The 13,618-nt window shown below is 44.0% G+C and overlaps 1 protein-coding gene across 1 annotated transcript; it reads left to right on the top strand.

Annotated features, from left to right (window-relative positions):
- Window positions 1-157: 157 nt before the first annotated feature.
- LOC115912257 (F-box only protein 2-like) lies at window positions 158-6,242 on the top strand. The gene is made up of 6 exons (XM_030963727.1): window positions 158-187; window positions 1,989-2,315; window positions 3,409-3,535; window positions 3,627-3,722; window positions 4,313-4,448; window positions 5,335-6,242. Exons 2-6 carry the CDS (start codon window positions 2,072-2,074, stop codon window positions 5,467-5,469), a joined length of 738 nt encoding a protein of 245 aa, XP_030819587.1. The 5' UTR covers window positions 158-187; window positions 1,989-2,071; the 3' UTR covers window positions 5,470-6,242.
- Window positions 6,243-13,618: the final 7,376 nt, after the last annotated feature.

Below are 13,618 nucleotides of genomic sequence, written 5' to 3'. Positions count from 1 at the left end.
GGCGGAGCCGCCTTTGGGCGGGGCTGCTTTTGGGCGGGGCTGCTTCTGGGCGGGGCCGCTTTTGGGCGGGGCCGCTTTTGGGCGGGGCCGCTTTTGGGCGGGACCCGGTTCTCTCTGACCGGTCCCGGTTCTTCTGATAGGCGCCCCAGTCCCGTGTGCCGTGCTCGGTGCGGCCCCTGCGGCTCAGGTAAGAGCGCTCGGTGCCCCCCCCCAACCCGAGCCTCCGCGGGTTTCGCGGGGTGTCTCTTGGGGAAAGAGAAGGGACGCGCGAGTGCCCCGCACACATCAGGGGATGCGCGCTGCCCGGAGCGTGTCCGTGATGCAAAGCCTTGCCGGTTTGGGCGCTTGGCTGGGGTGGGAAAGGAAAAAGAAAAAGGTAAAAGAAAAAGGAAAGAGGAAAAGAAAAAGGAAAGGAAAGGGGTACCTCCATCCCTCTCCCGTGTGCAGGAGGAAGCCTGGCTAACAGCGCTCTGTCAGCACGCAGAGAGCAGGAGAAGCTTCTGAAATTCCTGTACGAAATGAAACCAGTATGATCCCTCCCATCTGCTTTTAAAAAATTACCTTTTGGCCTTCGGGACTGTGGTTGAGGGTTGCAAGTGTGGGGGGAATACGAAATCATTAATTCTGTCCGCGAGTTTTAAATTACAGTTTGCCCCTGCTGGTGCAGTGCAGATAGAGGATGCATCTGAGCATCTAGATGTAGGATGCTGCTACAGCAGTGACTCCCAGTTTCTTCCCTTCCTTGCCAGGTTTGGCACTGCTGTATTTTGTTTAGTTGCATGCCAGGGTATTTCACCTCTGTTCTTAGTGCTCTCCTAGACTTAGTGAGTAATTCCTGAGGAGTTTGGTTGCATCCATGCGCTGTGCTGCAATCTCAGCAGCTTCCCAGCACCAGGACTCAGCTGACATCAAAGCAGTGTCACAGTGCATCCCTCATGGATGCCATGGGCTCTGAATTTGCACACTCATCATTCCATAGCCCTGCAGCACCTGCACCTGGGCCTCAGGGCAGCAGAGAGCTGTTTGGAGTTCAGCATTAGCACATGAAGTTACAGCAAACACTTCTGACTTTATTCCTCCAGTAATGAGGCCATAGAAATTAGAGTATTATAGAATATCAGCTGAGTTATTTTCAGTTTTGCTCAGACCTTTTCTTTATACAGGCTCCTGATTAAGTGCCAGCACTCTGAGGGAAAGAATGTCAGATATAGAATGAGCCACTGCAAAGGTGGCTGGCAAGAAGCTTAACACTGATATTTGAGTACTGCTTTGCAGCATTTGTTATTAGGGATGTTCTTAAAGGCAGAACAAGCACCCATGTGCCTTCCTCTGCAGAGGAAATCATTACTAGGAAGCTGATTTTTGCAGCAGCAGAGATTCTGGAAGGACTGATTCCAGCCTGGAAAATGAACAAACTTCATGGTCAAATACATACATTTTGTGGGCAGATTGAATTCAGGGCTTTTACTTAAAATATATAAATAGTAATCTGCTTCAGGCTATTAATGTAATGAGGAACAGGAGACCTTGAGGCTAGGAATCAAAAATCCTGCCTTCAGATAGCTGTGGTGGTGTTTGCAGGGGTCCTAGGATGAGGGAAGAGATGAGAATCTTGACTCCATGTTTCAGAAGGCTTGATTTATTATTTTATGATATATATTATATTGAAAGAAAATGATATACTAAAACTATACTAAAGAATAGAAGAAAGGATTTCATCAGAAGGTTAGCAAGCAATAGAAAAGAATGAATAACAAAAGCTCGTGACTCTCAGAGTCCAAGCCAACTGACTGTGATTGGCCATTAATTAGAAACAACCAACATGGATCAATCAAAGATACACCTGTTGCATTCCACAGCAGCAGATAATTATGGTTTTTCTTTTCCTCTGAGGCTTCTCAGGAGAAAAATCCTAACGAAAGGACTTTTCATAAAATATGTCTGTGACAGATAACATATTCATTTTCCCTTTTTTTGTACTGCATCAGTGTCTGGCATTGCTGAGGGTGGGAAACTCTCACCATTGCTTTCCACCCTGTCTCTCAGTCAGCTGTGCCCACCTGCCCCAGGGATGGAGTCCCTCCCTGAAGCAGTCCTGGTCCGGATCCTGGCCTCCATTCCTGCCGTGGAGCTGGTGCTGGTGTGCCGCCTGGTCTGCTGCCAGTGGAAGAACCTGGTTGATGGAGCTGCACTGTGGATCCTGAAGTGTCAGCAGGAAGGCCTCGCCAGCGCAGAGTCAGATGTAGAGAACTGGCAAAGCTTCTACTTCCTGAGTAAGAAAAGGAGGAATCTCATCAAGAACCCATGTGGTGAAGGTGAGAGACATCACAACAAGCTTCAGGGTGTCAGAGAGGTGACCAGTCACTGAGAATTGTGTATGTTTGGTCTTTGAAAATACATCTTAGTTGCTGTCATGTTGCAGAATTTTCTCCCGGCCCAAGAGTCAAGTCACTCAATCCATGCAGCCAAATAATTTAATGAGCACAAAGGCCCTTGATAATCATCGGCCTTTGCAAAGGGCTTTACATAACATTCACTTTATCTAACCTCTGCAAGGATCTAAATCATGTTTGAGGCACAGAGATGTCCTTTGTAGAAACCATCCAACACAGTAATGGCTGTGGCATTTGTTTCTGTATGGCTTCTTGCCAAGCCAGGACAGGAGAGATGAAGCCTTTCCCAGCTCAGGGGTGAGTCTGCCCTCAGCTCCCCAAGCCCTTCCAGGTTCTCTCCTTGGAGCAGCTCAGGCCAATCATGTTTTTACTCTCCTCACCTCAGCCCATGTTACAGACTGGGCACACACCCCATGTGCCATCATTCTGAATCTATGACCTTCGCTTGCCAGAGCTATAAGCTGTTTAGCAATAAGCAGCAGTAACCAAGCCTCACAACCCAAGCAGCAACAATTTCACACATCATAGACCAAAGCAGTATCAACACAGCTTCCCCATTTTGTTTACAAGTGACCTTCTGCAAGCTTTTGCAACATCCAGGTTTGCCTCTTGAAAACCCCAATGTTTAACATCTTTTGCTTCAGAAAATACCACTTAGTGCTTTAGAAAACTTAGAAACAAAGGAATCAGCATCTGTCCCCAGAGTCCTTGTGTGCTGTGACACTGAAAAGGGTGACACTTCAGAATACCTAAATTCTTTCCCTGGAGTACTTTCTTAAACCCACACATACACAGCCACTTTGCTGGGGAATGTTAAAGTTTGGTGTGATTAGGCTCAGTCAGACTAAAGGTTTTTGCCTGACCTCTACTTAACCAACATATCCATATTCTACATATAAAATCAGTGCTCTGTCTAATATCAAACTTTCACAAGCCAGGGGAAGGTCCCAGTGGGAGATGGTCAAGTTCCCCATATCCACAGGACTCATCCAAGTCTCTTTTCTGCCATTTGCAGAAGGCTTGGAGCACTGGGGAGAGGTAGAGAATGGAGGTGATGGCTGGAAAATTGAAGAGCTCCCAGGGGACTTTGGAAAAGAATTTCCTAGTGAAGAAGTCCATAAATACTTTGTGACATCTTTTGAGTAAGGCTGCTTTCTTCTCTTGCTCAGGAAAGGGGGCATTTTTGGTTCTCCCAGGAGGGGCTGTGATCCCAATTAGCATCTTGTGTTTCAGGTGGTGTCGAAAGGCTCAGGTCATTGACCTTAGGGCTGAGGGCTACTGGGAAGAGCTGATGGATACAACCCAGCCTAAAATCATGGTAAGAGACTGGTAAGTATTAAGGAAGGCTCTGAGGACAGGCAGAGGGTTAAGAAAGATAAGGAAGAGAGGGAGGGCATAGACCTTATATATATATGATATATATAAATCTATGAATATAAAAATATAAAAATAGATTAAAATATAGTAAAATGCTTAAAAATATAAAAATATCTATTTTATATATAAATGTATAATATATATAAAACTATATATATATATATAAAACTATATATAAAATAGATATAAAAATACCTAAATATATAACTATATTATATATATGGAAAATTATATAAACATATATATAAATTATATATATATAAATTATATAAATAAAATTTTTATATATATATATTGGGCCTTAAAACCTCAGCTGCCAAGATCCTGGATGTGGCACAGGGCTCCCAGGCAGCTCCCACAGGCTTTTGGAGCACATGAACTCCAATGCCCAAGTTCCTGTGGTCAGTGAAGGGAGGTGGTGGACCAGGCTAAAGAACCATTGCAGATTTCCATCTCAAAGCAAGGCTGCAGTCACTTGGTGAGCATGGTGAGCCTTTGCAGAGATCTTACAGGTAATGCCAACACCTGGGCTCTCCTTGTAGGTATGCAGGACGTAGTGATGCTGGTTGTCTCTATGAGCTGTGTGTGAAGCTGCTCTCTGAGAATGAGGATGTGCTGGCTGAGTACAAAAGTGACACTGTCACCATCCCAGAGGGAAATGATGGCAGCTGGACTGAGGTGAGTTACAGGTATGGGCTCAGCAGGTGACACCTGACCTACATGAATCAGGAATGTTTTTTAAGCAGAAGAATTCTCCAAGGGGAGGAGGAGGCTCTGTCATGTGTTCTCTGGAGCCATAATCCTATGACTGAAAAAGGAAAAGGGAGGCTGCTTTACTGGAAACTTGCTGAGTGACCACTAGCAGGTGTAAGGTGCAGGAGATGTCACAGAATCACAAGGTTGGAAGAGACCTTCAAGATCATCGAGTCCAACCCGTTCCCTGACACCTCAACCAAAGCCTGGCACCCAGTGCCACATCCAGGCTTTGTTAAACACACCCAGGGATGATGACTGCACCACCTCCCTGGGCAGCCATCCCAGAACTTTGTCACTCTTTCTGTAAAAAACTTTTTTCCTAATATCCAACCTATATTTCCCTTGAAGCAGCTTGAGACTGTGTCCTCTGGTTCTGTCAGTGCTACCTGGAGAAAGAGACCAACCCCAGCTGAGCACAGCCACCCTTCAGGAGCTGTAGAGAGTGATAAGGTCACCTCTGAGTCTCCTTTTCTCCAGGCTGAACACCCCCAGCTCCCTCAGTCATTCCTCACAGGGTTTCTGTTCCAAGCCCCTCTCCAGCCTCGTTGCCTCCTCTGGATGTGCTCAGTGTCTCAATGTCCTTCCCAAACTGAGGGGCCACAACTGGGCCCACAATGTCCAACTGGGAGTAATTCAGTGCCCTCGGAACAATGGGATCAAAGCTTCTCCCACTGTGAATGCCCCCACTGTTACCCAGCCTGGCAGGTCTGCCTGTGCCCAGCGGGGCTGAAGGCTCTGTGCACTGAACAACAGCAGGTTTGTGGTGTTCTGACACTTACCAACAACTGTTTTATCTCTTGTCCCACAGATCTCTCACGCCTTCTCCAGCTACGGCCCCGGGGTGCGCTTTGTGCGCTTTGAGCACGGCGGGCAGGACACGCTGTTCTGGCAGGGCTGGTACGGCGCCCGTGTCACCGGCAGCAGTGTGACACTGGAGCCATAGCTCTGCTCAGCCAGGACCTGCATGCTGCAGTTGGCTTCCCTCAGGGCATCCATCCCCCAGCCTCTGGATGGTTTCTGCACGGTGCTGCTGCTGGCTGTAGAGCATTTGGCCTTCCTGCATAGGAACGTGTGTGCAAGGTGCCAGGAGCCACTGCCTGTCCTTCCTCAGGAGGACTGTGCAAAGAATGTGAATGAATTTGGGAGTGCACCTCACCACTTGCACTGGGGTTCTCTGTCAGATAGAAGATCACCTAAAAATCCTGCAGAGCTCCTCTGTTAGTCTCTAATCCCTAGCACCCAGCCTGAGTCAGCTGTCTCTCCTGCTCACTTCCCTGACTTGGGCACTCATTAACTTGAAGGGATTCCTTAAGTATATTTTCTGGAAGTTAGAGTGGGAAGAAAAAAATAAAGAAAACCACAGACCCTGTGTCTCAAAACATGCCAGGGAAACCCAGAGCCCTGTTCCCAACTGTTTCCATGACCTGCAGTGAGAACATTGCCTTCTTCCATTTATAAAAAGATAGCATTGTTTACCACAGAGGGGCTGCAGCAGACAGGGCAGGATGACCCAGGAGTTCTTTCTGATAAAAAAAAAAAGCAGCAAATATAAAGTGAAATCAGTAGAATGAATACGTATGAACCTATTGTGAAATTGCATGCATATGTATTTGAGAGGGAGATAAAAAAGGATCTGGAGTTCCCAGAGGTACACATGTCATTTAAGGGAAACGATCCCCACACGTGTCCAGTGCTGTAATAAACACACCGGCTTTACAAATGTCACAAAAGTTGTGAAATCTTCTGCAAATCACTCCTCCAGCTGGGTCCCTGGGCGGTGACAGCAGAGGGCACTCAGGCTGCAGGCAGGAGCTGCTGGCCCTCTCCATGCTGAGCCACACAAAAGAGATGTAATTAATTACACCGCTCTGGATGCTGTGGTTTGGGTCTGCTCCTGAGCCCTGCACCTTGTTTTTTCCAGCTGCAGCTTAGTGTGAATGTTTTCTTCTCATTCTCTTGCAGTGCCTGCTGGCGTGGTTTGCAGTGCAGCCTTTGCTGCCCAGACCCTAATGCTTCTCCCTGCCATCCAGGACAACTGTACACATTTTGGAAGGATTGCTGCCTCTTGGGCAGCAGACACAACACACCTCTGTTGGATGCAGGCAGCCTTTCAAACTGCAGTGAGTAATCAGAGCAGTGAAAGCTGCCTGGACATAAACCAAGGCCTTTCAAATTCAAGTGGAAGCAGCACAAGTTGCTCAAAACTATCCTAGAGTGTTGAAGTATCACTCAAATTAGTAACATGCCTTTCTTGCAGAGTATTTTCTAACCTTAATGCAGCCCACAAGACTCAGAAGAGTCTTGTCACATTCATATTTTTTGGAAAAATCCCTTCACCCAGGATTTTTCTCCTGGGAAGCTGAGAAGCCTCAGAGAAAAAGGAGAACAATTCTTATCCTGATTTGCTTCTCCTTTGTTTTGCTGCTTTGGAATGTGGTTTGGAGATTGTTTCTCTAACAAGGGATGGTTTCATTGGTTTCATGTGAATTGTTTTGACTTATTGGCTAATCAGGGCCAAGCTGTGTCAGGACTCTGGAAAGAGTCACAAGTTTTCATTATTATCTTATTAGCATTGAGTAAGTATCCTTTCTGTATTCTTTAGATAGTTTAGTATAGTATTCTTTAATATAATATAGTATCATAAAGTAATAAATTAGCCTTCTAAGAACATGGAGTCAGATTCCTAATTCCTTCCTTCACTGGGGCACCCCACAAATACAAATACAGCAGCAGGGCTGTCTGTGTCTCACAGTGCCCCATGCCCAGGTTCTCACATCCCCTCTGCCCTCCTCCTCCTCTGCATGCAGAGCTCTGCAGCCCTCCCCAGCCAGGCAGGAGTCCCAGATAGATCACACAATGCCCTTGGCTGACCTCCCCTGCAGGCACTCAGAGCAACTCATCCGGAGCTGGATCTGTGCAGAGCCATTAAGCACAGTGCAATCAGTGCTCCCAGAGAGGCTGCAATAAAGCCATAAGAGCTCTCTTTGGGCTGATGGATGGTGGGAAAACACATCTCACTGCAGCAGGAGCAGGGGCTTGTTGCAATAGGACACGAAATAAAATGACATGCACGCTGGAACCTCCGAGGTAAAAAAGAAGATTATTTCTCAACCTCGATATGTAAAGAATTCCAAAAGTGACCTTGGATTGGAGGATGAAATTGCCTGTTGTGTTGTTGGGGTCTCCAGGACGAGGTGAGAAATGAGAATTTGACTCCACGTTCTCAGAAGGCTGATATATTATTTTATGATATTCTATTATATTAAAAGAAATGATATATTAAAACTATACTAAACTATAGAGAGAGGATACAGACAGAAGGCTAGAAAAGAATGAATAATAAAAACCCATGACTGACTCAGAGAGTCGGACACAGCTGGACTGGGATTGGCCATTAAGTAATAACAATTCACATGCTGGGATAAACAGTTCTCCAAATCACATTCCAAAGTAGCAAAACAGGGAGAAGTTGAAGCTTCCCAGCTTCCCAGGAGAAGAAATCCTGGCAAAGGGATTTTTCATAAAATATCATGGTGACAATTGCCACCTCTCCAATGACACTGGTCAAACCAACAGTCCTTCAAACTTCTCCTCCTCCAGAAAAGAATGCAAACCCAATCATTATTTACATAAAAGTGTGTGAGAAACTCCATTACAAAAATGTAAACATCAGAAGGCTTAGAAGAACTTAGAAGAACAGGGTGACATTGGCTGGGCACTGGCAGGGAGAGGAGGAAGCTTTGGCAGTGACATGCCTCCCACAGAGCACACTGCAGATGTACCATGCTCAGAAGCACTGAAATGCAGTGGGATATCTATATCTATATCTAATCTATATCTACATAATCTTATATATATCTATCTATATGTCTATATAAATCTATATCTATAAATCTGTATCTATATAATCTGTATCTATCTATCTATCTATCTATATAAATCTATATCTCTATATACCTATATAATATAAATCTATCTATATCATATATATCTATATCTATATAATCTATATCTAATCTATATCTATCTCTATATCTATATAATCTATCTATATCTATACCTATACAATATATATCTATATAATCTTATCTATATCTATCTATATCTATATAATCTATATCTATACCTATATAGTCTATATATCTATTATCTATATATCTATATCTATATAATCTATATCTATATCTATAGCTCTCCAAGTTTCCCTGAGCGTGAAGATTTTTTTTAAGAACTGAGAATAGAGAAAGGATGGTATTGGAGCTCTGCTCCTTGCAATCCTTGCAGAAGCTCCCAAAGTCAAGCAGTGATATTTCTACCTCACCACACATAATGCAGCTCCTCTCGTTAATATTGACACACCAAGCACTGCAAAATGAAGCAGATAAAATCCTGATCCAGATATGAGTAATGACTTTGCATTTTGTTTGAAAATTAAACCTAATCTTGTGTTGACTGTGCTATACAAGGAGAAATAATGAAACAGATTAAGATGAGATCTTGTTCACTCTTGCTGAACAAAAGCCAATTAATTGTCAGCAGGATTATCATGAAGTCTTTCTTCTCTCAGACAAATACAATCAGACAGAGTGTGTGTGCTGGTGCAGGAGGCTGGTTTATTGGTAACTCTGCCTGGACAGATGAAAACACCACAAAGACTCAGTTACCCACACAGACACTTGTCAGGGTCTCTAGCTCGTCAGAGTGACCCCGAGAAAAGTTCAAAAGTCTCTTTTCCCAGCCCGGCACTTGAAGAAAAAAAGTAAAATTAAACCCCACCAAAGCCTGCAGCACCAGCATTGACAGACAAAAATGACTTAACAGAAAAAAACATGGGCAGGGAAAGTGATTTTCTTTGCCTGCATTGCCAGGGGAATTAAATCTTGTTTTTTTCCCTGTCACCAGCAAGTGGAATAATCCAATATATTAAAGTTAATGTGCTTCTTGTATTTATTGCTGTGTATTTGACCTAACAGAATTTTATTCCTACATCAAGAATAAAACCATTCCGGAAGGCAAACTGCAAAGCTCCAGATCAATTACTCCCTTCTCCAACAGCTGAAAAGTGAGTTATTTCTTGTTGGAGAGGGAAAAAAAAAGGTAGGAAATAATAATAAAAACAAAAACTCATTTTCCCTGTGCAGCCAGTTCTGCACTGTAGACCTGTTGAAGTTCAGCAATATTGAGTTTGCTTTTGTTAGGAAAATTAATCCACGAATACCAGAGGTTTATGTCCAAAAAGGAGACAGAGGAGTCCTTTGACTTTGTTCCACTAAAGGGAGAGGCCATGGGGCATTCCCCTGGGATCTCTCCCATTTTTGGAGGACGCAGCCTCCTTTTTATCCCAATCTCCCAGCCACATTTCCCTTCTCTCTTTCCCCATTGGCTGAGGTACTTGAGAGGTTCAGACTTCCCAGAATGCCTGATCCCAAAGATTTCCCTCTAATGTACAACCCTCCCTTTTCATTTTTAATTCTTAATCAATTTAGGAGTTTTTCTTCCCCATTGTTTCTTTCATCTTTCAATGTCATTATTTTCATTTATCAGCAAATCTAAAGTTTATTTGTAAAAGCAAATATCTTTTTCCATCCATCAATCATTGAAATCCTTCCCATTGTTTCTTTTATCTCCCAGTGCTGGTTTTATCTACCAGCAGACCCACGGCTTGTTTGTAAAGACAAATCTGCTGTTCCTCTCAGGTTCTAGACATCTTTTTGAGAAATCAGGCAGCATCCCCAGTTACCCTTGCCAGATGCTCATGTCCCTCAGTCCAGACAGCACGGAGTCACCCCTGATCAGGGGGCTGGGCAGAGCAGAGAGCACAGCTCCAGCCCAACCTTCCCACTGTGCCTTCAGGAGCCACGCTGGATCCAAAGCACCTAAAGGTGGTAAATGCATAATGACCTGTCCAAGGCAACTCTTGCTGGCAATCAAACAACACCATGGGCACTGTAAGAGCTGAAATAGGGATGTGGGACTCCAGGCAGCTCTCCAAAATGCAGTTTATTGTATCCAAGGTGTTACAGCAGCCCAGGGTCGTGGGTGACAGAGCCTGTGCCTACAGCTCTCAGCTCCAGCTGCAGGCAGGCCTGGAGACCCTTTGGTTTTGGTTACAAATGCATTATATACTTTTCTTTTGGTTACAATGCATTATATACTTTTCTTTGCTGAGCATCTTAATGCAAGAACCAATCTATACCTTAACTATTATCTATAGCCTATCATAACTACTATAATTACCATATTCATGTTACTGTTCTCCAATCACTAAAAGTTAGTGCATTACAGTTTAAGCTAGAAGTTGTTTTTCACTTTTCTTGCAGTGGAAAATTCTGAGATCTTTTTTCTACTTGCAACATTGGCATGCTTGGCAGAAAGATTTTTAAATGTAGAATCTGAAGTAATAGAAATGAAAGCAAGTTTTGATAGAGAAGGAAAGAATTGCTGAGCCAGTCTTACTGGCTAACCAAGGAGGCAAAGGCTGTGTTAATTAGAAGGGGTTTTTATGGCTTAGAGCAAAGGATAAACCCACCCCAAACAAGAAGATGTTTTTACCAAGCAGGAAGATAGCACAGACAAACAAGCCTGCTGATGTGGCAAGTAGAAAGGTGAGTTATTCCTTAAGCTCTTTTAACTTACTATTGTACATTGTATATAGTCAAATCACTTTTATTATCACTTTTGAAAGAAGCCAAGCAACTCAAAGAACATCCTTCTATTAATCCTAAAAAATACCCAGATGATTTTTCCATTCTGCACCTGAGCATGTATTTACATGATGGATTCATTACACCTCATTGAGGGAAGGATGGTGCATTTTTAAGCACACTTATAAATATGTATTCATCTGATAGACTGGAGGAACTAATCTAGGTTTGAGAAGGTCCACAATGATGAATTTACAAGCTCTTCCCTAATTGCCTCTAAGGGATAAGGTATGGATGGAAGAAAAGATGAGCAGCTGGAGCTACAGGGATTTTGTACACATTTGTGATGCTTCAGAACTCAGCAGCTCAGCAGAAGCACCCAGTTTTCAGGAAGTGTGGAAGGAAGAGCCAAAGTACAGGAAAATGGGAATCAGGCTGATAACTTGGCACAGAGGCAATCCACACACACACAAGGGGTACAAATAATCTGAGTTTCCAACTCCCTTTCCTCAGCATCTCTGAGCAATTCCACCTTCTCTTAGAAAAGACAGGAACAAAACCACAGCCCAGCTCTCCTGCTAAACAAGCCACATAATTAGCAGAAATTTGCTGTACTTCTAGGTCTTCTTGTCCTAATTTGTTTTTATTAGAGATTCTGCTACTGGTGGGTGACAGCAGACTGAGCATCATGTGGGAAAGAAAAAAAAGCCAGTTATACCTAAAAATACTCCAAGTTTCTCCCACCATGACCCCCTTTTTGAAGGGGAGAGGAGATTTTGGCTCAGTCATCCCAGCTTTGTGAGTCCAAGGGCAGTTGCCCAGTTCTTCTCCTGCTCCTTTCAAGCACCTCTCTCACATCTCAGTTAAAGGCAGAACGAGCAGGGCCAGGAGAGCTCCAGAGCTGCATGGCTGGATGAGCAAAAGGGAGTTGATCTGTCAGATGAGCAGCTGATCAGACTGATCGCTTTCCTCCCTGGAGCATGCCCCTCTATTCTCCTCACCTGAGAGCAGCCAGGACTTGGGGAAATACTCTGGCCACGGGGCAGCTGTACCTCTGGGGCACTTCATGCTCCCTGCACAGACAGCTAGACCCTCAGGATCATGCATTTAACAATTTCTGCAGAAACGATATTACCTTTCCATTTGATTTATTCTTTGCATTTGTGCACCTCAGTCAAACCCAGATTTTATTCCCTTCCTGATTTCCCTGAGATGCTGGAGTTTCTAATTAACCAGAAAGGCTTTTTATTCCTTAAAACTCTGCAGTTATGAATAATTATACTAGCTCATAAATGAAAATTGTCTCTCTACTTAAAATCTGTATTTCTGGGTAGGAACATGGGGAAAAAAGCAAGCATGGAGCAGTGGCCCTTAGGTCATTTGCAACTTATAAATTTCAAGCAGAGCTCTTAAGCTAGCTTATTAACACTGACTATACTGCCGTGGAATTTAATGGCTAGGATATTAATTACCTTGCAGGCTTTCACATGTAGAAAATGGTTTATTTTTATTTTATGTTACAAAGCAGCTGCACCAATGGGGATCATTCAGCACTCTCAGACCTGGGCTGTGCAGGACCTTACGAGTCTGGTTCTGGCCAGGATCAGATGGGGCTGCTCTGAGCCCTCAGCCTGGCTCTGTGCCCATGCAGGATGCACTGGGCAGTGCCTTTGAAGGGCTGTACCTGCTGCTTTTTCCCCAAATAGAGGCAGCAAGTAAGGTGCAGCTCCACTCTTCACAAATGAAGCTGGAAAGGGCATAAATCACACTTGATATGTCTGTGGTGGTGCCTTCTGCCCCTGGAATAGTTCCTCTTGAGAGGAACAGCAGATTTGTCTTTACAAACAAGCCATGGGTCTGCTGGTAGATAAAACCAGCACTGGGAGATAAAAGAAACAATGGGAAGGATTTCACTGATTGATGAATGGGAAAAGATATTTGCTTTTACAAATAAACTTTAGGTTTGCTGATAAGTGAAATGAGACATTGAAAGATGAAAGAAACAATGGGGAAGAAAAGCCCCAAATTTCCCTAAGAATTAAAAAATAAAAGGGAGGGTTATACATTAAAAGGGAATCTTTGGTATCAGGTGTTTTGGGAAGTCTGAACCTCTCAAGTACCTCAGCCAGGGGGGGAAGAGAGAAGGGAAATGTGGTTGGGAGATTGGGATAAAAAGGGAGGCTGCATCCTCCAAAAATGGGGGAGATCCCAGGGGAATGCCCCATGGCCTCTCCCTTTATTGGAATAAAGTCAAAGGACTCCTCTGTCTCCTTTTTGGACATAAACCTCTGGTGTTTTTAGATTAAAGGCAGTACATAGCATAGTGTAAAGACAAGACAACTTTTCTGAGCTAAATCAGGTAGCCACAAGGCCTTTGCTCTCCTGGCAGTGCCAACAGATCATAAGCATTGATTTGAACATAATTCATAAGGCACATAAATGGGCCTT

The sequence above is a fragment of the Camarhynchus parvulus genome, chromosome 21 (assembly GCF_901933205.1).
Source record: "Camarhynchus parvulus chromosome 21, STF_HiC, whole genome shotgun sequence".
In the NCBI taxonomy this organism is placed as follows: domain Eukaryota; kingdom Metazoa; phylum Chordata; class Aves; order Passeriformes; family Thraupidae; genus Camarhynchus; species Camarhynchus parvulus.
This window is presented reverse-complemented; position numbering and strand designations above follow the sequence as displayed.

Bases quoted from the DNA above. Each gene is read 5' to 3' on its own strand.
- LOC115912257 (XM_030963727.1), top strand. From the start codon at position 2,072: ATGGAGTCCCTCCCTGAAGCAGTCCTGGTCCGGATCCTGGCCTCCATT. The intron at 2,316-3,408 runs GTGAGAGACATC...TGCCATTTGCAG, and splicing joins CAAGAACCCATGTGGTGAAG to AAGGCTTGGAGCACTGGGGA. The intron at 3,536-3,626 runs GTAAGGCTGCTT...CTTGTGTTTCAG, and splicing joins TACTTTGTGACATCTTTTGA to GTGGTGTCGAAAGGCTCAGG.